The sequence below is a fragment of the Panicum hallii genome, chromosome 8 (genome assembly GCF_002211085.1).
Source record: "Panicum hallii strain FIL2 chromosome 8, PHallii_v3.1, whole genome shotgun sequence".
In the NCBI taxonomy this organism is placed as follows: Eukaryota; Viridiplantae; Streptophyta; class Magnoliopsida; order Poales; family Poaceae; genus Panicum; species Panicum hallii.
In genome coordinates, this window is record NC_038049.1 from 38,936,702 (window position 1) to 38,959,126 (window position 22,425).

At 41.4% G+C, this 22,425-nt stretch overlaps 3 protein-coding genes and 1 long non-coding RNA gene across 4 annotated transcripts; 1 reads left to right on the top strand and 3 right to left on the bottom strand.

Moving 5' to 3' along the window:
- LOC112902060 (phosphatidate cytidylyltransferase, mitochondrial) lies at positions 1-3,237 on the bottom strand. The gene is made up of 9 exons (XM_025970961.1): positions 2,913-3,237; positions 2,741-2,800; positions 2,563-2,631; positions 2,332-2,424; positions 1,804-1,908; positions 1,634-1,711; positions 940-1,065; positions 437-530; positions 1-369 (listed from the first exon to the last, which is right to left on the bottom strand). The coding sequence occupies exons 1-9, from the start codon at positions 3,093-3,095 to the stop codon at positions 179-181; spliced, it is 999 nt and encodes a 332-aa protein (XP_025826746.1). The 5' UTR covers positions 3,096-3,237; the 3' UTR covers positions 1-178.
- Positions 3,238-4,063: 826 nt separating this feature from the next.
- On the bottom strand, positions 4,064-7,289 carry LOC112902061 (maf-like protein DDB_G0281937). Its single transcript, XM_025970962.1, has 9 exons — positions 7,075-7,289; positions 6,916-6,987; positions 6,752-6,826; positions 5,471-5,554; positions 5,259-5,328; positions 5,087-5,178; positions 4,739-4,780; positions 4,515-4,595; positions 4,064-4,427 (listed from the first exon to the last, which is right to left on the bottom strand). The coding sequence occupies exons 1-9, from the start codon at positions 7,261-7,263 to the stop codon at positions 4,350-4,352; spliced, it is 783 nt and encodes a 260-aa protein (XP_025826747.1). The 5' UTR covers positions 7,264-7,289; the 3' UTR covers positions 4,064-4,349.
- A 2,103-nt stretch (positions 7,290-9,392) lies between these two features.
- On the top strand, positions 9,393-15,541 carry LOC112903100 (probable protein S-acyltransferase 23). Its single transcript, XM_025972315.1, has 13 exons — positions 9,393-9,863; positions 10,017-10,157; positions 10,925-11,037; positions 11,700-11,779; positions 12,088-12,251; positions 12,517-12,646; positions 12,729-12,828; positions 13,110-13,158; positions 13,499-13,576; positions 13,801-13,899; positions 14,265-14,343; positions 14,424-14,572; positions 14,926-15,541. The coding sequence occupies exons 1-13, from the start codon at positions 9,597-9,599 to the stop codon at positions 15,118-15,120; spliced, it is 1,644 nt and encodes a 547-aa protein (XP_025828100.1). The 5' UTR covers positions 9,393-9,596; the 3' UTR covers positions 15,121-15,541.
- Positions 15,542-18,706: 3,165 nt separating this feature from the next.
- On the bottom strand, positions 18,707-21,773 carry LOC112903391. Its single transcript, XR_003230797.1, has 3 exons — positions 21,419-21,773; positions 20,518-20,607; positions 18,707-19,254 (listed from the first exon to the last, which is right to left on the bottom strand). It is a non-coding gene; the product is annotated as an uncharacterized LOC112903391 (long non-coding RNA).
- Between the last annotated feature and the right edge of the window lie 652 nt (positions 21,774-22,425).

Sequence of the window (22,425 nt, forward strand, 5' to 3'; positions counted from 1 at the left end):
TTCTGGATCATTGTCTTCATGATCCTACAAAAAGTTGGATTGATTCTGGATCGTTCCCTTGAATGATCCTGCAAAACTTCAGCCTGCCTCAACAGTGCGAATATGCAATATTGATCACAGTACATTGCATGAAACCCTGAACTAAAAATAACAAAGGTGTTAGCTGTAGCTTAAGATCTTAAGCAGCTCTAGATTGCCAGGCCTTGGCCATCTTCTTCCCCAGGTATTGAGCAGCAACCGCACCACCAGAGGCAAGCAGCCCACATATTGCTTGACGTGCGCTTGAAACCATTACCCGGTGCCTCAGGGCCCTTCGCACACAGTTTGCTGCCATGTCCTTTGAAGAGACTACAGTTCGTGTTGGCATTTCTACAGAGTATAATTCCAGTAAGAATACAGAATCAACAAGACTAATATGAATGAGGAGCATCCCTACCTTTTCCAGGAAATACATATCTTCCCTGCATTTGCCTTTGGATTGTCCACGGAAGAACAGAGAAAAGTTCATTTGTTGTAGATGGACTACAATCCTGTGGATACACGACTCTAAATAGTTTGACGGACACTCGAACCAAGAAAAGTATATTTCACAAAGCGATGTCAGTTAGCATGAAGTATGCATGTTCCAAATTTATATTCACATCAATTTTTCAAGTGACAATGCAAAGTCTTCGCAAAGTAAGAAAATGGATATGTTAAAGCAAGCACAAGAACAGGAGTGGTAGCTAAGGTAAGAAAAATAAGATCGGAGGACAACCTTCACCATGTCAAGGCTTGTACTAGGGTAATGAAGTGCACAAGTTGCATTGTTTGCTATATGATGTTACTTCTATTTCAACCATATCACAATACATGGTGCAAGGCAGGGGCTAAGTGCTTCTATAGTTTCCTCTTTGAACAAGGCAACAAGCTATGAGTATGGGCAGAAAGGTAATAAACCTGATGGAAAGTCTTCTGTTGTCCATGGGATGATCTCTTCAGTAGCCCTTCAGCAATATACTCTTGCAAGAGGGGTCTGTACATCGATTGAAATGACTGGAAACTACCCTCAACAATCTTCTTCACCTGATTTACAGTGGTTTTATTGAGCATCGAATCATAAACTAAACAGAATTCCAATAGCATACCGTCTTATCTTAAACTTCTAGATAAGTACAAAAAAGAATCACAAAATACAGTAATTTATACAATCTTGGAACCAAGTATGGAGATCCAATAAAAGCCAATGCAATGCACTTAGCTCTCAAAAGAGTCTATTATCCTATGAGTCAATCCAGTAACCACTAACCAGTGTACTTCGCTCCTCACAGCGAGCTAGAAATCCTAATGATATGCAATATCTGGATGTACGTTCCATTATGCCACAGTTAAGGGCACCATAGACATCTGTGGTCAAATGGACCACATTTGAACAACAGAGTATTGAAATTAAATACTGTATACCATGCCACAATCCATTTTCTTGGTCTGATTTTGCAAAGAACATGTCTTTTTCAATTTACAGAAATACATATGTGAGTTGCTTTTGGATGTGTCAAATTGACTGGACCACCTTTGTGACAAATGGTGTAATATCTCGAACTGAACTGCCTAGCAGTATAGAGGGTTAACATGCATTTGTTTTGGCTAATACCTTGTCTTTGTCTTCTGCAAACAGCATTCTCAAATCACCCATATATGATAGGCTACAGATTTGAGCATATAGGTCATACTGCACAAAGGGGCGTTAAAAAGGTGAAGGTTAGAATCGACACAGAATAAATAAAATAATTTTATTGTTGTAAACATCAAAGTTGACCCAACCTCAGTGAACTCTTCTGGTAAAAGGAGTAGAGAAGCTGAAGTTGCCATTTCAAGATTTATTGTGTTAAGTTTCCTTATATCCCAGTTATCAACAAGAATATGAACCTACAAAAATACGAAAGAGCAAATCAACTCAGCTGATGTCAACTTCACACTGCAAGATATCTACTTGAACATAAAAGGAAGTACTAATTTTGGACTGATGCCTCTTTTATAAAGAGGTTGAAGCCAGAACTCTTCTTCCATTATCTTAAGAAAAAAAAGGCAGTACAATTGTACAATGAACAATCTGTATGCTAAATAGCCAAATAATATACAATTTGAAGCAGTGAAAAGAAATAGGCTAAGTAGTTAAAACAATTGTAGTCTGAATCAGGCAGAGCATGTATACTGCACAGCAACATAGCACCGTGAAAATCACAACATAAGCAGCTGCAGATGGACAAAACTAGCATAGTGTGATTGTAAATTGGCGAGAATCGTTGCCCAGCATAATACACCAAAGAACAGGGAAATCCACATCCATACTGGTTTCTGCAGCCGGCCACTGAGATAGAACCTATCCCAGGTCAAGACATCCATGGCCAGGTCCTTCATCCTCACCACACCATACTTTATCCTCTGCACAACACAACACAGATTTCTTCACCGGGAACTCAATTCAGTGGAACACAACGCAGCCAAAGACAAGATGCTGCAGCAGTGCTCCTGCCTAGTTTTCAAAAAAAAAAAAGACAAGATGCTGCCATCCACCGATACCTTGTCTCTCCACTCCACGAACGGGTTGAAGTACACCCCGACACCGACACGGTCCGCCAGCCCAGTGATCTGACTCCCAGGACCAAGAAAACCGATCTCTCAGTCATGTAACTAGCCAGCACCAAACCAGGCAACCAATGAACTAGAAAGATTGTGGTGTGGTTGGGAGGGAGCTTACGGCGCCGGAACCGAAGCGCCCCATCCAGCGGGAGTAGTGCGCAGGGTTCCTCTCCAGGTTCTGCACCAACCAACAATCCAGGATCGTATCAATCAGGGGAAAAGAACAATTTGATGGATTGGCCGAAACGAGAAGGGAGGTGAGGTGGGAGAGATGGTCAGGTTGCTAGTACCTCGGAGTGCCATTGCAGGGGATCGGCGACGCCGAGGATGTAGTCGACCATGGACGTCCTGTCGGGGCACGCGTGGAGGAGCGTGGAGCCGTACGCGCAGCAGAAGTCCACCGGCGGGAGGAGGTCGCGGAGCGGAGCGGCCAGCTCCGCCGCCCTCCCCTCCTCCACCGCCGCCGCGTGCATTTGTGCGCGCGGAGGGGATGGTGCGGGGAGAGGAAAAACGAGGGAGAGACCGGGATAGTGGGGAGGCGGGGGGCGAGGCGGCCGCCGGAGGGAGAAGGGAGGCGGCCGCCGTCGTCGGCGGCGGGGGGGGGGGGGGGGGGGGGGGGTATGGGTTCGCCGTGCCGGTGCTGAATCTGAACGTTGGTAAGAGCGCGCACGGTCTGGATTCAATGCCGTGCAACAGCCGGCCCAAGTCGAGCTGCCTCCGTTTTATAGCTCCATTCATATATACAAGACGTACTTAATTTCGGAAAAGATCAAACTTTACCTAATTTTGACAAAAAAAACAGCCTAAGTATATTAAATTTACAAAAAAATAAAAGCATACAAATGAATTTCCTAAGAAAGCAAGGAAGCAACGGTCGTACTATTTTAAAAACCGAGCCCAAATAGAACATATATTCCCTCTGTTCTAAAATATAAGCATTTGTCCAAAGTCAAAGTAATCTAAGTTTGATTAAATCTATAAAAAATAATAATATTTTAAAATTAAAATAAGAATAAGTAGATACATTATGAAATGTATTTTTTTAATACACTTATATGATGTGTTAGATGTTAATATTTTTCTCTATAAGTTTAATGAAAGTTAGACTACTTTAACTAAGTATAAAGCAAAATACCTTACATTCCAGGACGGAGGGAGTACCTAAAGAGACAGTTGCAGACGGTTTAAACATTTTTGTTCAGCTTTGAAGTAAAATTCTTAGGCCATCTGCAACATCAAATTGCGACAGACAACATTACTCCAGAATACATAAGGCCCATCCCTAGAAAATATAGAAATTCAGATCAGCGAGTATGCAAAACTTCCCAAAACAGTTGCATTGCATCCAGAGACCATTGTGCAGGCAACAACAGCAACGACCATTTCGTTTGCTCTTTTGTAACAGTTGCAAAGGAGACAGCATCACAAGTTACAAACGAAATGGAAAAAATGGATAATATATATCATAAACCGTACACACAACTTTCAGGTGAGAAAACCATGAGTAAAACCTGGTTACAATTAACAATAGTAGGCCACATGATTGGAGCGTTTTTGTACACTCCATAGGTGCAACTACCTCTGTTTTAAACACCATGTTTGAAATTACAACAATCACTGATTCACTATCAGTTACCCCGAAGCCTTGGTAAGCTGTCTCTGTGATGTTGTCAACAGGTGAGTGCAATAAGAATTTGATTAGAGACAATAACGCCAAAAGTGCTTGGCTAAGCACGCAGTGCATCGTGAATTAGCTTGTTTGCGATTTCCTTCGAGAGACCCATTACGCTGTCGCTAGAGCCCACCTGCATAAATACAGGAGTTAGGTCATTTAAAAAAAATCAAACACAAATGCTCTAAGATGAGCAATATAAGGTGACAGATAAACTGACCACTGCTTCAACAAATGGCAGTGTCAATGGATGTTCGAGCAGCAAGCCACCTGCAACCCTAAATACTACTCCCTCATCGATCTAGCAACAGGCCAGGGCAGAGAAAAACAGCTCAGTGACACAACAAAGTGACAAATATGAAAATATTAGAACTTGTGATAGTAATTCAGGAATTGTTTTGGGTGCTTCAACTATGACTTTTGGGTTCAAATACAAGGTCGTACCAAGTTCTCAATGACCTCATCTGGTATATCGTGGAAATAAACCTGCAGAAGAACAAGGAAAAATTTCTTAGTCAATTATCATCCACAAATATTACATTTAAGACACACTTAAGGCACCAAGTTGGGGATTCTACTTGCTTTTGACAGAATAAATTGGAAGATCACATCTACTGAATACCCCCTCCCCCATAATCAGTGCATTTATTTTATGTTAAATAAACTTATTGATGGAACCACCTGCCCCCCCCCCCCCCCCCCAAAGCAGTAATTAGTAATTTGATCTGAAAAGCAAAAAAAACATAAGATTGTCTTGATAAAATAATCCTTTTGACTAAAAAAGTGAATTACCTCAGCTTTGTCCAAACTTCCAAGTCTCTTCCCAGTTGTAAGATTAGTTACAACTACAGACCCAACAGTTGACACATGACCACCGGAATAACCTGGAGAAGATTTATGATTCAATTAATCAACAATTATAGCACTAAAACATTTGGGCTCAGATATTGTGTGGATGAGAAACCTTTTAGAAATTGGCGTGCTTCTTCCTTGGTGGTTGGCTTTTCCCTAATAATTCCTTCATGGACGACCACCTCAAAGTCAACTACAATTCAGTATGTAATCATACAAATGATAACATTCTAGTAAAACCATAAAAGAGAGATCTGTTCCACCACATAACCGTGGCATGCAAGTTCCACCTAAAGTAGGAGAGCACAGGTTAGCAAGACATACTATGTCTGAAGTGATCAGGAGTGTTGGTTGACTGCCTTCTTTCTGGTAATCAGCAATGTTCAATCTGGACATGATAGCGTCAGCCTGAAAGATGCTCAAAGTGGTTAATTCCATGCTAGAGGAAAAAGTAGTCAGTGCAGAAAAAATATCTGTGGTCCTATTTGTTTGGGCATTGCTTCAGCTTCCATTTCCACCACAAAAACCAGAAAAAAATATCTGCTTTCAAATAAAGAAAATGATTATGGCAATGCTTGTGTTTCTTGTAGCTATGAAATTCCATATTGTAGAACATCAGCTCTTCATAAACATTGCTATTTCAATGTCACAAAAATACATATTGGTCATAGATATGGAGTACGAGAACCATATCTAACAACTATCATATTGAAAGCATCAAAGAAGTAGCAAAACTGTCACAAAAGGTGCACAAAAACTGTCACTGCTGATTTAACTATGCACTCTCAAGTGGAGTTACGAAATGAGGTATTGTCAACAATAATTTTTATCTGTTTCCTAACACAACAAATGAGCTTTCAGTGAGATTATAAGGGAAAGTGTACCCATGACTGAACGCTTGTCTTTCCCTCCGTTTTGGCACTTAGCTTTACATGGTACTTTTGTCCACTGTAGGAAGCCACAAGGACCTTTGTATGCTTCCATATATCAATATAGAGTGTTCAACAATGAATATGAGACCAAAATGAACTCAGCTACATGAAAACAAATACATTCCAGAAGATGTGGATCACTTTCGTTTTTCTGGATCACCATTTTCAGCACATAAGACATGTATATTGAATGATAAAAAAGCATTCAGATAAGTTTTCCCTAGGGTGAACAAGAGGGGAAAGAAGTGGTTTGGAAAAGAGGGGAAAGAAGTAATGTAAGTTGTTGAGCACATTGAGGTAAGGGTAGTTTTGGAAAGTGTAGGCATGCCTCTATTTTTTTAAAAAAAACAGTGTAGGTATGCCTCTTTCGCATCATATAACATCCAATGAAAAAAAAAGAGCTGCTTTTTTTAAGGAAAAAATAACTCCTAAACATTGTGATAAAAAAGAACTAAGGGACACCATCTCAGAACCTAAACTCTGAATGTTTGACTACAAGAAGTACATGGCAACAGCCTTGCAGCAGCTGGCAACATATTTGTAACTGAACCATAAAAAGCCATCATATTCACATGGGCAACTCAATGAAACTGTACAATCCCCGAACTTCATAGTACTGAATCTACATCGTAGTGCATTCAACAGAGTAAAACGCAAGGAAATTTGAACCTACCTTGGCCTCGGCAAGAACCATCACCAGGTCGTCAGGATTCTCCCGCCTGATGCTCTTCTCGTCGATGTCCGCAGTCTGAAACCACACAGAGATAAAACAAATCTCATCAGCACTTCGCCGGCAGAACCAGAGCGGCAGAGCCAAGAAGTAACACGACGGCCCACCATGACTTGGAACTCGAGCCCCATCTCCTCGAGGATGTGCTTCCGCGCCACCGACGACGACCCCAGGATCAGCTGCGACGCGACGAAGCCACCGGCGGTCAGAACGAGCAGAGGAAGAGGAAAGGGATTGTTGTCGGATTGAAATCGATGAGGGCGAACCTTGAAGGGCTGCGGGGTGGAGGGGGAGGACGAGGCCGTGGCCATGGGGCTTTTGCGCGCGGTGAGGCGAGGGAAGCAGGGGCGCCGCGTCGGCGGGGTCCCGGGAAGACGGGGGCGGCGCTGCTGGCAACAGAGTGCGGCAGCCGCAAACCGAAGCCGGAGCAGGGATGGGATACGGTACGGCGGCATGCGGCAAGGGTAGGGTGCGCTGCGAAAATTGCGAAAATGATGTGAAGCTGTTTTAACCTTTTGAAACGGTACTTGTGTCATCAAGTGTCAAATTTTAGAAGGTATGCAAAATGAGATTAAATACTGAAATATCTGGATAAACAGATTTATCATGCAAGAGGAGTAGATATGGACAAGGGTTAGTACCCATCGCATGCATTAGCAAAAAATTAATACTTATGGATTTATTTGGATGCTTCTACATAGCTACTCAAGTATAGAAGAGATATCAAAATCTAGTACTAAGAACTAAGATATCAAAATATTTGTGGAAGATTTGCATGGAGCGTAATAAGATATATCAAAATATTAATGTAAGAGATGATAAAATATAAGTAATATGCAAAACAATGCGTTTGTACGAGATTCTTCTATATAAATATTTGCACGCAAGATAGAAAAAAGATAAAGATATAAACAATCCTCTCCTCCCAAGAAGAGAAATGTAGGGTCTAATTGGTTACCCGTATAGCTTAGCCTGGCTCGTATCCATGAGCTAGGCCCTCTCCAGCGGCTGGGTTCGTGCAATGGCATGCTGTTTGGTTGCTTGCATTTGATTAGATTGGCAGGGAATTGATGATGTTTGGTTGTCCGTATAAAGATATGTCGCATGAGATATAAAAGGATAAATATTATCATCATAACAGTTATTTTGTGTAACTACGTTCTTATTGCTTTTATTTTATCTTATTACATCTTAATATTTCTTAAGATATATTAATATCACTTGATATGTATTGATCACGCACTAGTACCATCATTAACTGAGTATACTCAGTGATCGCATCCAGCGAGCCAGACTCCACAGAAATGCTCAAAATCTACGTATCTGCAGAGCCAAGCTCGAGGGGTACTTTTACATCTCATGAGCCAGGCTCAGAATGTAATGTGAGCAACCAAACAACGGCAACCTGCATTCCATGAACCTGGTTGCAGTAGTAGCAATATAGTAACTATAGCACTCATCAAGAGAAATATAATAAGAACAATATCCTTAACAGCATTGTTCTTGGCTCTTGCGATCATGTTATCTATCACCCCTTCGGCCAAACTAGGAACATCATGTTCGTGTTCACTTGACCACTCTACATTATTTTCTCTAGGTTATTTGACCAACTAATTAACCAATTTTATTTGTATTTCATTGCATTTGTAACCCACAGTGGCTTCCGGTCGCCGCCACAACCAATGGCAGAGATTTGCTAAATTTCGGAGCAAAAGATAGTGAAGGAAAAGAAGGAATATGATGATAACGCAGAAGATAGAAAGAAAGGAAGGAAGGAAGGAAAAGAAGGCTAATGTAGAGGAGGGTCCGTCTAATACTTGCATCCATGTGTGCTCATGGCATCAAGCAGCTTATGTGCTATTTTGTTTTTATCTCCGTTTTTGCAATAACATCCTGCTTATCAACATAAGAATGTATTTGCATCCTCTCATACATCGATATCGACCAATCTCTCATCGACTCAAACTAATTGAGATGGAGAGCAAAGTCGTCAAGATGCTCCGGTATATGTGGAAGCTTTTACCCTATCTTTAGAGCTCAACCCAATGTAGGGCAGGAAGCTGGAGTCCCTTTCTACATACAAATTCATGAAACTCCCTACTAGGGAGCATGGATTTAGAAGGATCACTTTTTCTATCTACCGTTATGATCATTCTCTATGAGTTCTTCGAGCTTGTTATAAATTTCAACTGTGCATGAAGAGAAGAAGAGGAGAAGATAAAGAGAAGGAACGAAGAAGATCGTGGGAAAGATGAACCCCGGTCTATCTTATGCTCCGTACTTAGTTTTGAACAGTAACGGATGGTACACACGCGATATGATGCAACGTTGCAAGACATTAGTAGCCGTACCACGTTTAGTTGACGCCATTCGTGACGGCTGCAATGTTTATGCGTGCGTGTGCACACGTCATTTCCATCCAGCCAAAACTCGAGCCAACAAAGCCGGCCGTGGCCCCCGCTCTTGCATTCCATCTGACCTGAGAGCACCCTGACCGTCCGATCCAGCATCCGACGGCTCCCACCACCCCTCACGGGCCACCGCGTCACTCCCCCTCTGACCTCTCGCCCTTCTTCCCCTCCGCCCCCAACCACTCCGGATTCCGGACCCGGACGCCACCGGCGGCTGTCGCCCTGTCGGTGGTCGCCGTTCCCTCCCAGATCCTCCGCCCCGCGTCAGCCCCCTTGACCACCCCCACCGCGCCCGCGTCGCCTCGAAGGAATCACGCGGCTCCAGACCTAGCTCCTCTCCCTCCCCCATCGCTTCCTCCGCCCCCCGGGGGGCGGCCATGGCGGAGATCGAGGTGGTGTCCGACGGCGCGAGGCGGGATGAGGAGGAGGAGGAGCGGCGGAGGCAGGGAGGGGCCGCGGCGGCGGAGCCGGACCCCGTGGTGGACGTGTACTCGGCGGCCGCGTACGGGGACCTGGAGCGGCTGCGGGGCTTCGTGGAGCGCGGGGGCGCCGCCGCGCTCAGGGAGCCCGACGGCAACGGCTACCACGCGCTCCAGTGGGCCGCGCTCAACAACTACCCCCACGTCGCGCTCTACGTCATCGAGGTCGCTTTCGGGTTCTCTCTCTCCTCCGCCCCTCGCCGCTGCTCTGCTCGCTCGCTCGCTTGTTTCGGCTCCACGGGGGACCTTCGATTCGGTACCGATTCGAGCTCGGCCGCCACTTCGCTTCGCTGACGGGATTTTGCCTGGTGCCTGCAGCACGGGTCCGACGTGAACGCGACGGACCACGCGCAGCAGACGGCGCTGCACTGGGCGGCGGTGCGCGGGTCGACGTCCGTGGCCGACGTGCTCGTGGAGCACGGCGCGAGGGTCGAGGCCGCCGACGTCAACGGCTACCGGGTAACGCGGCGCCTCTTGTCTCTATGGATGTGCAGTTCGGGGGGCTCCTGTCTGTTGCTCCTTTGCTTGCTTTTGCTTGCTTGGCTGTTGGGTGTAGTATCTGATTGGTGAGGAACTGAGGAGACAATGAGACCAATTTTGCCTTTAGGATGACTTTTGATGTCTGCAACATTTGTTTGGCCATTCAATTGTGTAGAATCTGTACTGATTATTGGCTGGTTTGCCAGGTCAGCTGTATGGTCTATCATCTAAAAAAGCTGCATGGTCTGTATGTTTCAATATTCATGTCAATTGACTACATTTGTAAATAACTAGGAGTTGGGTTGGCAGTCCAGAAATCTGTCACCTTTACTCTGTTTCAAATTAGAAAAGTACATTTGCCCATCAAACATTATTGCTTGGACAAGGGTGAAGTAGCAGGCAGATTTCATGCTAGGGCGATTTTGTTTTTGGAAACAACAAATCATTGGCAACAAGATCTATTAAAGCTTAATTCTGCTGTGTGCTGCTAGGCAAGCCTTACATGCTTCATTGGACAAGCTGTTTGACAAAATTTATAGCACAACTTTATGGGAATTTTCGTCTACGCTTGCTATCTTGTCTTTGGAGAACCTTACCAGCTCTCCTTCGGAGTCATACATCATAATGCTGATGAGGGAAAAAAAATTCAGTTCTTGGCCCCAGCCTAATGCCTCTTAATATTTACCTATCTATGAGTCATGTGAAATCTTCTGTTTGACTGTTCCCCGTTTTGATTATTATGTCAGGCAGTCCACGTTGCAGCTCAGTATGGCCAGACATCATTCTTGTATCACATTATCTCAAAGTATGATGCAGATTTTGATGCTTTGGACAATGATGGGAGGAGCGCATTGCACTGGTACATGATTATTGATAATACTCTACTTTCTGAATGCATGTTTTCCCTGGTTTTACGTATCATTGTCAAAAAGATGATACACACTTTATTATGTTTTTCTATATTCTGTTCGAAACTTAGATCAAATTGTTCCCGCAGATAAATGATTCGTTCAGATAATGTACACTGCTCAGCATGCATAGTGTATGTTGTTTGATATTTAATAAGTTTTGTTTGCCAATTGGTATCAAGAAAATTAACATCCACCATGACACACCTCTGCTGAAAAATGGTTTGCAGTATCTAAGCTCGAGCAAGCTCAAAAATGATAAAACATCTTTTACATACGTTTTCTGGTAATATGTTGTACAGAAAATCATTTGTTGGCTCTGCTTTGGTTGTTTCTCACTCTCTTAGAATCATATGGCAGTGAATTGTCAAATGTAGTGATAGTATCGCCCCAGCCAAACTCTCCACCTGACAGTGTCTCCCACCCAACAAATCATTGAATTGTCAATAGTAATGGTAGCACCTCCAAAGTTAGAGCAGTATGAAGTTTGTTAAGTAAAGTTATTTAACTTATTTTCTACCTGATTTCTGTTTGAGACTTCCATACATCGAATACTTGATCTGTGTCCATGTTTGGCATTACGTAACATTTACATCTTCTATAACATATACAGGGCTTCCTACAAGGGGAATGCAGATACAATCAGGTTACTTCTGTTTATGGATGCTAATCAAGTAAGGCAAGACAAAAATGGTACCTACTCTTTTCTGTGGTATTTGACTACATCTTTTGGCTACTTCATATGCCTCTCTGTCTTATGCCAGGAACAATTAGAGCAACATGTATTTTGGTAGGGTTCAGTGCTTGACAAAATAATTTTTTTAAAAAAATATTTATTTTTTACTGTTTGTAGTTTGCTCCAATCTTATTGAAGGAAAAATCTAGGGTGAATCAATTTCCCTGAAAATACGGATGATTGTGAATGTGGCTGTATTATTTTTCTTTCACCTTGGCAACTAGGTTGCTATATAATATTTAATCTCTTTTGTGATCCTGTGCAGGTTGTACCCCTTTACACTGGGCTGCTATAAGAGGAAATTTGGAGGTTTGCACAGTTCTTGTACATGCTGGTACAAAGGAAGAACTCACATTAAAGGATAGTGGTGGGCTAACTCCTGTTCAACTTGCGGCAGAAAAAGGTCATCGGCATCTTTCCAATATCCTTGTACGTTTCTCCTGTCATTCTTATACACCTATAAGAATTATCCTTTTTATCTGCCTGAGAAATTTTACTGCATGCCATTATTCAGTTTGCTCATACACATTAAGATGTGTGCTGGGGTAAATGATCAATGCCATGTATTGAATCGCTGTATCTCTTTCCTATTTGTTCCTCCCCTATTTTGAACCTTGTTCTCCAAATATTTGTTTAGTGTGTTTTGGTACTGAACTTTTCAACTCTACTAACGGAAGCATTTCTCTGCTTGCAGTCTAATGCTACAAAAGTAAGCTTTGAAGACAAGTACTTCCCTGGGAGATCGAGAAAAATTGGATATGCCCCCTTCTTGTTTGCTTATCTTGTCATCTGCCTCATCCTTTTCCTGAACTCGATTGTATTTGGTAAGAGGTGTTTGTGAGCTTTTGTTTATGCTAAAATATGGATCTTTTTTTATCGTCAGACCTTATTATAAATTCTTTGCAGCACCTAATTTTTCTAGGATCACTGCTACTGCTGGTCTTTGGTCTTGGGCTGCTGTATCACTTTTCTTTGCCTCGCAAGTAATGTTCTACAGAGTTAGCAGGTAGCTTTTGCAATTTTCTGATGTGCTATGTACTTTAGTCTTTCGTACATTAACGAGCTATAATTTGTGATGCTGTACTGTTTAAAAAAGGAATTTGTGATGAGAGCATGGGAAAAGATTTGATTTTATATCACATGCATGCTTGCTAGTGTGGAAATTTCCATTTTGAAGTTTTTATCTCAACATCTACTTTTATAAGATTGTTATATTATTTTGTTCTCAGCATGTTGTCTGCCTTCTGCTCCCTGATTAAAGTCCGTGATCTTTTGCTGTTTCGACAGAAAAAATCCTGGCTATATCAAGGCAAATACCAAGCGACTTGATCCGAAGGTAGAAACGTTCTATCACTGTTGTTCAAAGACTATTTTTCTACATATCCACTTCAAGGAAATCCTTTGCACCAGTATTTATAGAATCGTGCTGTGTCATTTCAAGGAATACTTAACACATGCTACAGTTTGTAGTAGATATCATTATACCATGCTATGTTTCAATTGGTGGAAGTTAGCAGTTCATCTTTTTTTTAGCCATCTTTTTGTCACTGCGACCAACTGTAGTGAACATGTTGGACGCTGACTATACATCATATAGTTTGTCAAACTATACAAAATTGTATCCTTCAGATGATTGTTTTTGGTCAGTATGACAAAGATTAGTGCTTTATTTACAGGAACCACTTATGGGGATTGATCTTATCGATTCCTCTACTTGGACAGGCAATTGGTCTCAGCTATGCCCTACTTGTAAGGTAATAGGAAAAACCTTTCCTATTATCTATTATTTTCGTTTCTGTGATTTTTTCAACCTGTTATCTTTCATATTATGTTAGTGGGTATCATGTGGAGATGGCACTTTGGTATGGAAGAAGAAGATGTAACCATATGTGCATGTGCTTCTCTTGTTACCTGCTCTTGTTTTGGCTATGAATCCCAACTCTGCTTACTGTTACTGACGGGTAACTTTACTTACCAGATAATTCGCCCTATGCGCTCCAAACATTGTCCAACTTGTAAGCATTGTGTCGAGCAGTTTGATCATCACTGCCCATGGATATCAAACTGTGTTGGAAAGGTACGATGCAGATATGTATATTTCTGTGTTTAACATTAATTTTCACATCTGGAATTATCTTTGTTGTGAACTTCAGTGCCTGTTCTGCTGTTCCAGTTGTTTTAAGAAACTTTTTCCTTACTAGGGACTAATATTAGATACTTTTTTTTTGCTTTTGGAAGAATAGAATGCTTATTGCTGAATGGATAATTCCAGTTTTTGATGTTCAGTATTCACCTAAAAAAACTGTGGATTCGGTTTGTCCTTTCAAAATCTGACTGCAATAGGACTAGCACTTTAACCATCTTCATGTTTGTATGCAGTTGTTTTCTGCATGCAGTTCTGATAGATTTCCATATAACTACTGATATATATTTTTCTTGCAGCGAAATAAGTGGGACTTTTTCGTGTTCCTTTGTATGGGGATAGCTACATCCTTTCTGGGTGCTGCCGTTGGATTCCACAGTAAGGACATGTGTAAACAAAATTTCTTTTTTCAAATCTCTTCAAGATTGTACTAACAAGTCAAGGTGATTTAATGCCAGGACTTTGGACAGAGCCCATTATACTCTCATCTTCAGAATCGTGGACACACTTCATGCTGACAAATCATCCTGGAGCTGTATTGTTCATGTTTCTGGATGTCTTTTTGTTAACTGGAGCTCTTATTCTGACTGGAGCACAAGCAGTGCAGGTAAATTTTCAGCATGGTTTTTTGCGCAGTTTATATAGAACTGCATATTTTCAACAAACATTCCTTGGTTATCATACTGGGGTTTCTTTTTTGTCTGTATGCTGTATGATCTAATTATGGTCTCATGGTTCGTGCGCTTCTGACATAGGTTTTATTTTGTGCCTTACACAATTGGAATCCTTTGCTATTTATCTTGTCAATCATATGAGAACATATTTTTTTTTATCATTTCTGTATTTTGTGAAACCGCATATCACTTAAACAATTACGTTGGATTCAACAGTTTGGTAGAAGTAGCATGTAGTTTCTTTAGGTCCATTTTATAATGCGTATACTTCACCTATTTATTGCAGATAGCATGGAACGTCACAACTAATGAGCAAGCAAACAAGTCCCGCTACTCATATCTTCGAGGGCCTGATGGGCGCTTCAGAAATCCATACAGTCGGGGTTGCCAGAGGAACTGCACTGATTTTCTTGTGAATGGATACACCAACGACGAGGAGATTGCATGGCCAACCCTTCAACAAACAGTACAGAGAAGCTAGAGCTACTGATCTTGGAAACTAAGTTCAAGTTATACGTCACATGTTATATGCCAAAGAACAGCTGGAAAAAAGCTTATGCTTTCATCTTAGTGCACAGAATATTCCAGATTGTCCAGACATGGATTGACAATGGGTGTGAAAAGTGATCAACTTGGGTCACATTCTGAGGCACACCCCTTCATACAGGTTTTTAGAAAATGCTGTCGATCATAGAATTGTTTGATTCTGTAGATTATTTGCAAGCGGATGTGTGCATTTTTTCGATGGTCACAACTTGCTAGCAGGAGCCATTTGTGTTTGGAGAAATGAGTGCCTATAGATGGCAAATTGAAATGGTAGATGCCTCATACATACAGTCACCGTATTGTTGTCGCGAACTGTACTGGGCAGTAAATAGCATTCCTTATTTTATTTTTTTATATTTCCGATCTGATTAAGTGCTAGTAGCACCTGGGATTTTATGGCTTGTATATGTACAGATAGTACTGTGATTAAAACAGGCTAATCAGGGTACAACAAACCCTTTGGCCGGTGCTCGGTTCAGCTCGTAGAAGACGATACTGCCGAGGGCGTACCCCACACGTAAAACAGCAAAACTCAGAAGGCACCGCCAAGTGACAGTAAGCGTCGTTGGTCAGTGAGCGTGCCGTAAAATTTCACGAACCGGAGGGAAAGGAGTCGATGCCAAAAAATTTGGAAGGGCAAGCGGTGGCATCAATCCAAACATGCCCTAACACCTTCAAGTTTTGCATGTTCTTAGATCCCCTTATGCCCGTAGGCCTAGGCCTCTCGCGTTGCTCGATTTGTCCAGTATATCATGATGTTTTATATGTTTTTTTTTAATTCCTCCGTACGCATGATGACCGAATGATATAGCTAGCATTAGGCCTCTAGCGTTACCCGATTTGTCCCGTACGACGTATGGAGGTGCTAGAGATTCTCCATGCATAAATAGTTGTCTCAAAGCTCTCCCATATAATAAAAGAATTGAATACAACGATGATGACACCCAAACTTAAGGAAATGAGGTTGGCGTTGACGCGCAAAACTCACACTACTAAAAATGATTTGTAGGCAGTGGCAGAGGTAGCAGCCAATCCAAGGGAGGACCGATTGCTACATTATACCGTCACTATTGCCTAGTATTAACGCCTGTTCTAAATAAAAATTATACAAACCAGGAAATAGATGATTTTTAGGGAAGCAGCTCTTGAGGTTTAAACTTTAGAAGCAAGAAGCAAATCTGAACTACGGTGGGTAAGCAAACAAAACTGATAAAAAACGGGATGGGAGCCTTCCCGCATTGCACTTAGAAGGGAGCGGGGCTCGAACCCGAAGCAGACAAAATTGATGATTATCCGATACTAATAGACCAGCGCTGGAATGGAGTAGTACTAATATCTAAACGAGCAAAATGAACTACTTGATGAAAGTCAAAATGCATAGGAGTACATGCATGCAGCCATGCAGATGTGTAGAAGTAGTGCGTATGCAATAAATATAGGCTTCCATCTTTTATGCATGATCTGCTGCAGATGCATATGTCAAACACAAATTGCTGGTTCGTAGATCCTTTGAAAATTTATCCAGGACAAGGGGGGCCGGAGCCCACTATGGCTTTAAAGAGGCTCCACCAGTGTTTGTACGTAGGGATGTCATGTTTTTTCTAGGGACGGTCTAAAAGATAACCATAGTGTAGACGTTTCACTTTTTTTTATTTATTTTGCTATATGTAAAGATTTAAATAAATTTCTGGAATAAAGTAAAAAATATTTAGGAATAAAGGTTTAAAAGTGGTTATTGTAATTTTTATTTTTATATTTACAACTACGTATCTAGGACAAGAAAAAAGGATATATTTACAACTACATAACTAGGTTCAGAACACATGCTCTTTTGTTTGAGTTTGTTATTAAGAATGTATTCTCCATCGTTATTCCATTCAAAATACAAATTTATATCGAGTTTAAAGGTGTATTTTCATTATGCTATAACATATAACCTGGCCAATCAGTGTGATCCTACAACATATGTAGTAGGATCTAAACCACATGCTGACCATAAGAATGTTTGAGGACATGAAAGGCGATAAAAGCGACATCAAAACAGCAAAGAGAGACGGTTTCAAAGAATCAGGGGCACAAAAGAAGGTACCGCCAAGTGACAATAATAAACTTTGCTCGTGAAACATGAAGATGTAGATATACACAAATAGAGATTGAGACCAAGATATAGAGATAGATAGGGATATATAGAGAAATATCAAGATATATTATATGCTACCTTTTAGATTGTTAGTTTATATATTTGTTAACTTTCAAAAAATTTTATATATTTTTTTAGAACTTTATATTGGTGTGTCGTGCTTCTATTTAAGGCAATGAAACAGAGAATGAATAAACACTCTCTTCCTCACCAAAAAAAAGAGGGTAGCATCCTCTTCCTCATGGCAACCAGGATCATGTACCTGACCGCCGCTGTTTTCTTGGCTCTTTCGATCATGTCCACCACCATTCCATCCAGTGAAGCTGGGGGCAGATGTAAACACCCCTCCTTTTCACTTGCTCTCTATATTATGTTTTGGGCACGTGTTCATATTACTAAGTGAACAAACCAACCTTATTTGATTTATTTTATTTTCTTATATATGTGCATGTTGTGCAGGCTCCAAGGGCAGATGCTTGCCGCCGCCGCCGCGGCCGTTGCCACCGCCGGCGTCGTTCAGGTGCTTCCAGATCAGAAGGGACGAGCCGGCGTGCAAGAGGCCTAAGGATTGCGAAAACTTGTGTGCGAAAAATGACTACCCGAAAGAACATGCCTACTGCCGCTCGAGGCGCGAGTGCTGCTGCAAGCACCCGGTGGCACAGTAAATAAAACATCCGTTTGTTTGATGCAGAATCATACCGATGATGCATGCCTTTCAAAATAATTAAGTTCATCCATGAATGATGCCAAAGTGTATGTTGGAACCCTAGCTTCCCTTGTGTTAACTGTCTTGTTCTGACAAGGGTTGGCAAGAGTTTAGAGGCGACCAAGCGGCGTTAGACTCCCATTCCTCTCTTGTGCCACGCAGGGTCTTGTTTGCCATCTGCCAACGTATATTTGGCAGCTACATATGTTAGTATCACTACTGGAAACCGAAATTTCCTTATACCAACTACCGTCAGGGATATTGGGAAAAACCATTATGTAAATATTTTCTGACAGCCAACCGACAGGGATAAAATAATACAGAAATTAAAATTGCCTGTCGATTCCCCCGATAGAAGAATTTTTCCTAACGGGATTTTTCTAAAGGTTGACTTACAAGAAAATTAGCATCTGCCAGGTTAAAGGAACCATCAAGAATCATTTCCCTGTAGGCCTATCCCGACAGAAAAATACCAATTCCCTATCAATTTCCCGTCAATGATATAAGTTTATCCCTGACTGTATTGTACTGATAGAATAATGATAAATCTACCAACAGAAAAAATGAGTTATTTCCTGTCGGCCAGAACCGACAAGGTTTTATTATTTTGACAAGCATTTCAGGCAGTAACATAGCATTTTCCAGGCACTAATATAGCATTTTGCAGTAATAGTATTGCAGAAAAATATTGAGGCTCAAGATAACAATATATGGTTCACAATTTCACATCACTAGCATCCAGATTACAAAGCTAGAGTTCAACCAAATACGTTGACAACTAGATATACAAATTCTTTGCCATCACTACATAGAGTAGAAGCACATGATCATTCTACTCATAAGTTATCATTGTTTAGCCATATGCTGTTCAGAAAACAACCATATGTATTCAAAAGACAAAAGTCAGTTGGCACCATGTTTGCTGCTGATTGATGATTGCACTAGCGGATATGCTTACCACATGCCATGTTTATTGCAGAAGTCACGAAACTCATTGCTGATTGATCCACCATTGTTGCTGCCAATATTTTCTGCATCACCATCCATTTCCGATCTCTATCCTCACCATCCCAGTCCTATCCATCCATGTCCTCCCCATCCATATCTTCACAATCGGAGTCATTCTCATTAAGGTCCTCCCCATCAAGATCCTCCAGGTCCTCTTCTTCCATGTAGTCCTCATCTTCCATGTCGTCTCCAGCGTGAGATGAACTAGTAGGTAACTGCAAAAAATAATAGTATCGTGTAAATAAGCAATTGCATTTCAGAAATTCATAATACTTAACCGAACTCTTAAGTTCATACCAACACCAAACATGAAGCACTCAAAGTCTCAAACTGTTAATGGCACTAGTATGTGTGTCACTAGACAAGTGCAGGGAGTGTATTGTTTTGACACAAGGGAGGACACTAGTTTTGACAGCTTACCATGAGAGTTAAACTAAGATGCAAAGTTGCAAACTACAGTAACCATCAACATGAGGCCACTTCCTCATTGCTGCACTTTGTGTTGTCATTCTGACATCAAAACATATCAGTTGTCTAGTTCAATTAGCTGTAAAAAACAGTTGGACCTTCTTTACAATGATCAACAGTGGATTCATATGTACAAGTATCAAGTCACTACCATACTTACATTTGTTGTTTTTGTTGTTAGCGCTGCAAGACAAGTTTTTAGGCCTGCTGGAACTTCCTTCAGACTTCACCGCAAGCAAGCGAGCTAATGCAGAAAGAGATGAATGATCTGTTTTCTCATGCACCTTTTCATCCGCACTAGCAACCATTCTATAAAAGGCTTTGGTAGAGGATGATGGCTCATCATCTAGTGCTGGTCGGCATTCTCCAACCAGATCAGATAGCATATGGTCCATATGATCAACTTCATTCAGACCCTCACCATTAGCTACATGCCTACATTCATCATGACTAAAGACATTCTCACCATGCTCTGTCCATATTTTATAACCTTCTCTAAAACCATATTTACACAAGAGAATCTCTATAGTTTGCCTTTTGTGTCTAAAGTAGTTCCGACACATGGCATAGGGACACTTAATGGTATCAGTTTCAGCCACACCTAGTAAAGAGAATGCAAAATTCAAGAATTCAGTTGTTTGATCAATCCATTCATTAGAGGGAGCTTTACCACATTCCCAACCACTATACATCCATGTTCGTGACATTTCAAGTATCTCTGTGTTTGAAATCAGAAAAATGCATCTTATTAAGCTATCTCAACACATCTTTCAAAAATAAAGCCAAGCTTGTCCTATCATTCCAGAACAGAAGATACATATACATACCAAGATAATAAATCTGAACTGATGTTTTATAATCAATGTAAAGATGAACGTATATAGGGATTCAAAAATACTATATATAGACAACCCATTACTAAAGCAAAACAAATGAGAACAACAATCACAATATATGAATATTTAGTAGGTAGAGCACATTCATACATATACCACAAATAGAAATTTTACCTTGAACCACAAGGACAATTCAAGCCTCCGCCTTATGTGTAATCAGCTGGTTGACTGCAATACAAATCCTCAGTACATGAGCAATTAAACCTGTACCACACAAATAATTCACTATCAATTGTAGTGATGCTCAGCTATGCAAAACCAGAACCTGACAATATTTTCTTTATTGTCTAAATCTGAGTTGCTTTAAAAAGCTTAGCAATTTCATGTGTTACAGTAGTGCAACAAAAGTCAGTGTGCAAAATAGTAAACTGGCACTCTCACACACACCTAAATAAACTATATGGTTCTCATTTAAAGACATCTCAAAAAATTATGGTTATTTATTCTGCAACTGGTAAATGGTCCGCTAACAAAGCACCAACAATAATTAAAGGAACTTCATTTGTCAATAGACTTATATAGAAAATAGCATGGTAAAACAGATATCAGTCATAATAATTATCATGTTTACTAATCAGATAACAAAGAGATTAAGGCATGGTATCTTAATACAGGTTAAAAGTAAAACACCATTAGGAACTACTTATCTAGCTGCTTTCACATTCATATTAGAGCTGACAAAAAAAAGCAACGACAAGAAGTGACTGTCCTGACAATATTTAAGTGCAGTAGACATATTATCCAAATTTTGTTTACTTTAGATTTCGTCAATATTGAGGAAAAAAATTACGCAGCATCTTAAGGCTTGCAAAATCAACATCAGTACATAAAGGATTGCAAATCCGGAATCTTTGGTCTGGTGATGTGCAGATCAAACAAAATGCCTTCATGGGTTGGGTGCTAGAGGCCTTCACCTCTCTTGCAAAATTATGGTACAGTGATAGCGTGAGACAAATAGATCAAGACCATAAGAAAAATCCTTGGACTAGCCAACTAGGGGTAGCGCTAGACGGACCTGGGGGCAGTGCCGACAACTGGTAGTAGCGCCGGACCTGGAGGCGTCGGGGTTTGGTCGACCCGTTGCTGCGGAGTGGCGGCCGGCGGTGTGGGCCCACGAAGCCCTAGATGGGTCTGCGTCGGGCCTTGCCAGCAAAATGCAGTGGGGAGGGGCAGCGCATGGCGGCTTCGGCGCAGCCGCCGACGCCACTAGCAACGTCCGGTGGAGGCTGCCCCTCCAGTGAGCTTCAATCGGAGGAAGCAGAGGAGAGGATGGAGGAAGCCAGGGAGGGGTCGGTGCTGAGTTGAGAGACTAAAAGAATGGGAAGAAGATAAGATTGGAAGGGAGAGGGTCGGTTCTGAGTACTCGTCAGTTTTACCTTTTTTTTAGCGTTAGAAATCAGCTGGGAGTTTTGGCCTGCTACGGCGCCAAAGTTGGCGCGGATGGCTATTTCTTTTTTTGTTAGGTGGCAAAGCTAGCGCCACTACCGAAATTTTGGGGCGTAGGTGCAATGTAAGCTTATTTTTCTATGTGCTACACTTGAACCAACAAATAATTTCATATTTCTGTGTGTTCTATAAAAACCGATAGAGTTATTCGTATTTTCCTGCGAGTTCGACAAACCCATAACTTAATTGCATTTTGCATGTGAGTCTTTGCGGTACCGTCAGAAAAGATACCTGACACATAGGGAAAAAGCGATTTCCAATGGTGTACGCGTTTGGTTGGAGATAGTTGGTAGGAACAAATGGGAGTTTAGAGATAGGGGTTTTTAGTGTCTTGTTTGTTTGGTGCGCAGTGGTGTGAGTTCTGATGGGACGGAAAATATGAGTTCAGAGCACTATAACTCTCACGGACCACTTCCAAGGGGAGATGTGATAATTGGGTGGGAATCGCCAAAACTCACCCATAATGGAGATGAATTCCCTCAAAAACTCTCCATCTTAATTCCCTTCACGAACCAAGTAAAGAACTGATGCTAATAAATAAATTCCCATCTTAATTTCCCCCCTCACCTCCCAAAT

Bases quoted from the DNA above. Each gene is read 5' to 3' on its own strand.
- LOC112902060 (XM_025970961.1), bottom strand. From the start codon at position 3,095: ATGCACGCGGCGGCGGTGGAGGAGGGGAGGGCGGCGGAGCTGGCCGCT. The intron at 2,425-2,562 runs GTATCGGTGGAT...TGTGTTGTGCAG, and splicing joins TCGTGGAGTGGAGAGACAAG to AGGATAAAGTATGGTGTGGT. The intron at 1,712-1,803 runs GTTGGGTCAACT...CCCTTTGTGCAG, and splicing joins TACCAGAAGAGTTCACTGAG to TATGACCTATATGCTCAAAT.
- LOC112902061 (XM_025970962.1), bottom strand. From the start codon at position 7,263: ATGCCGCCGTACCGTATCCCATCCCTGCTCCGGCTTCGGTTTGCGGCT. The intron at 5,179-5,258 runs GTTTCTCATCCA...AATCTTCTCCAG, and splicing joins AGCACGCCAATTTCTAAAAG to GTTATTCCGGTGGTCATGTG. The intron at 4,596-4,738 runs GTACGACCTTGT...GCCTGTTGCTAG, and splicing joins ATGAGGTCATTGAGAACTTG to ATCGATGAGGGAGTAGTATT.
- LOC112903100 (XM_025972315.1), top strand. From the start codon at position 9,597: ATGGCGGAGATCGAGGTGGTGTCCGACGGCGCGAGGCGGGATGAGGAG. The intron at 9,864-10,016 runs GTCGCTTTCGGG...TGGTGCCTGCAG, and splicing joins TCGCGCTCTACGTCATCGAG to CACGGGTCCGACGTGAACGC. The intron at 12,647-12,728 runs GTAAGAGGTGTT...AATTCTTTGCAG, and splicing joins CCTGAACTCGATTGTATTTG to CACCTAATTTTTCTAGGATC.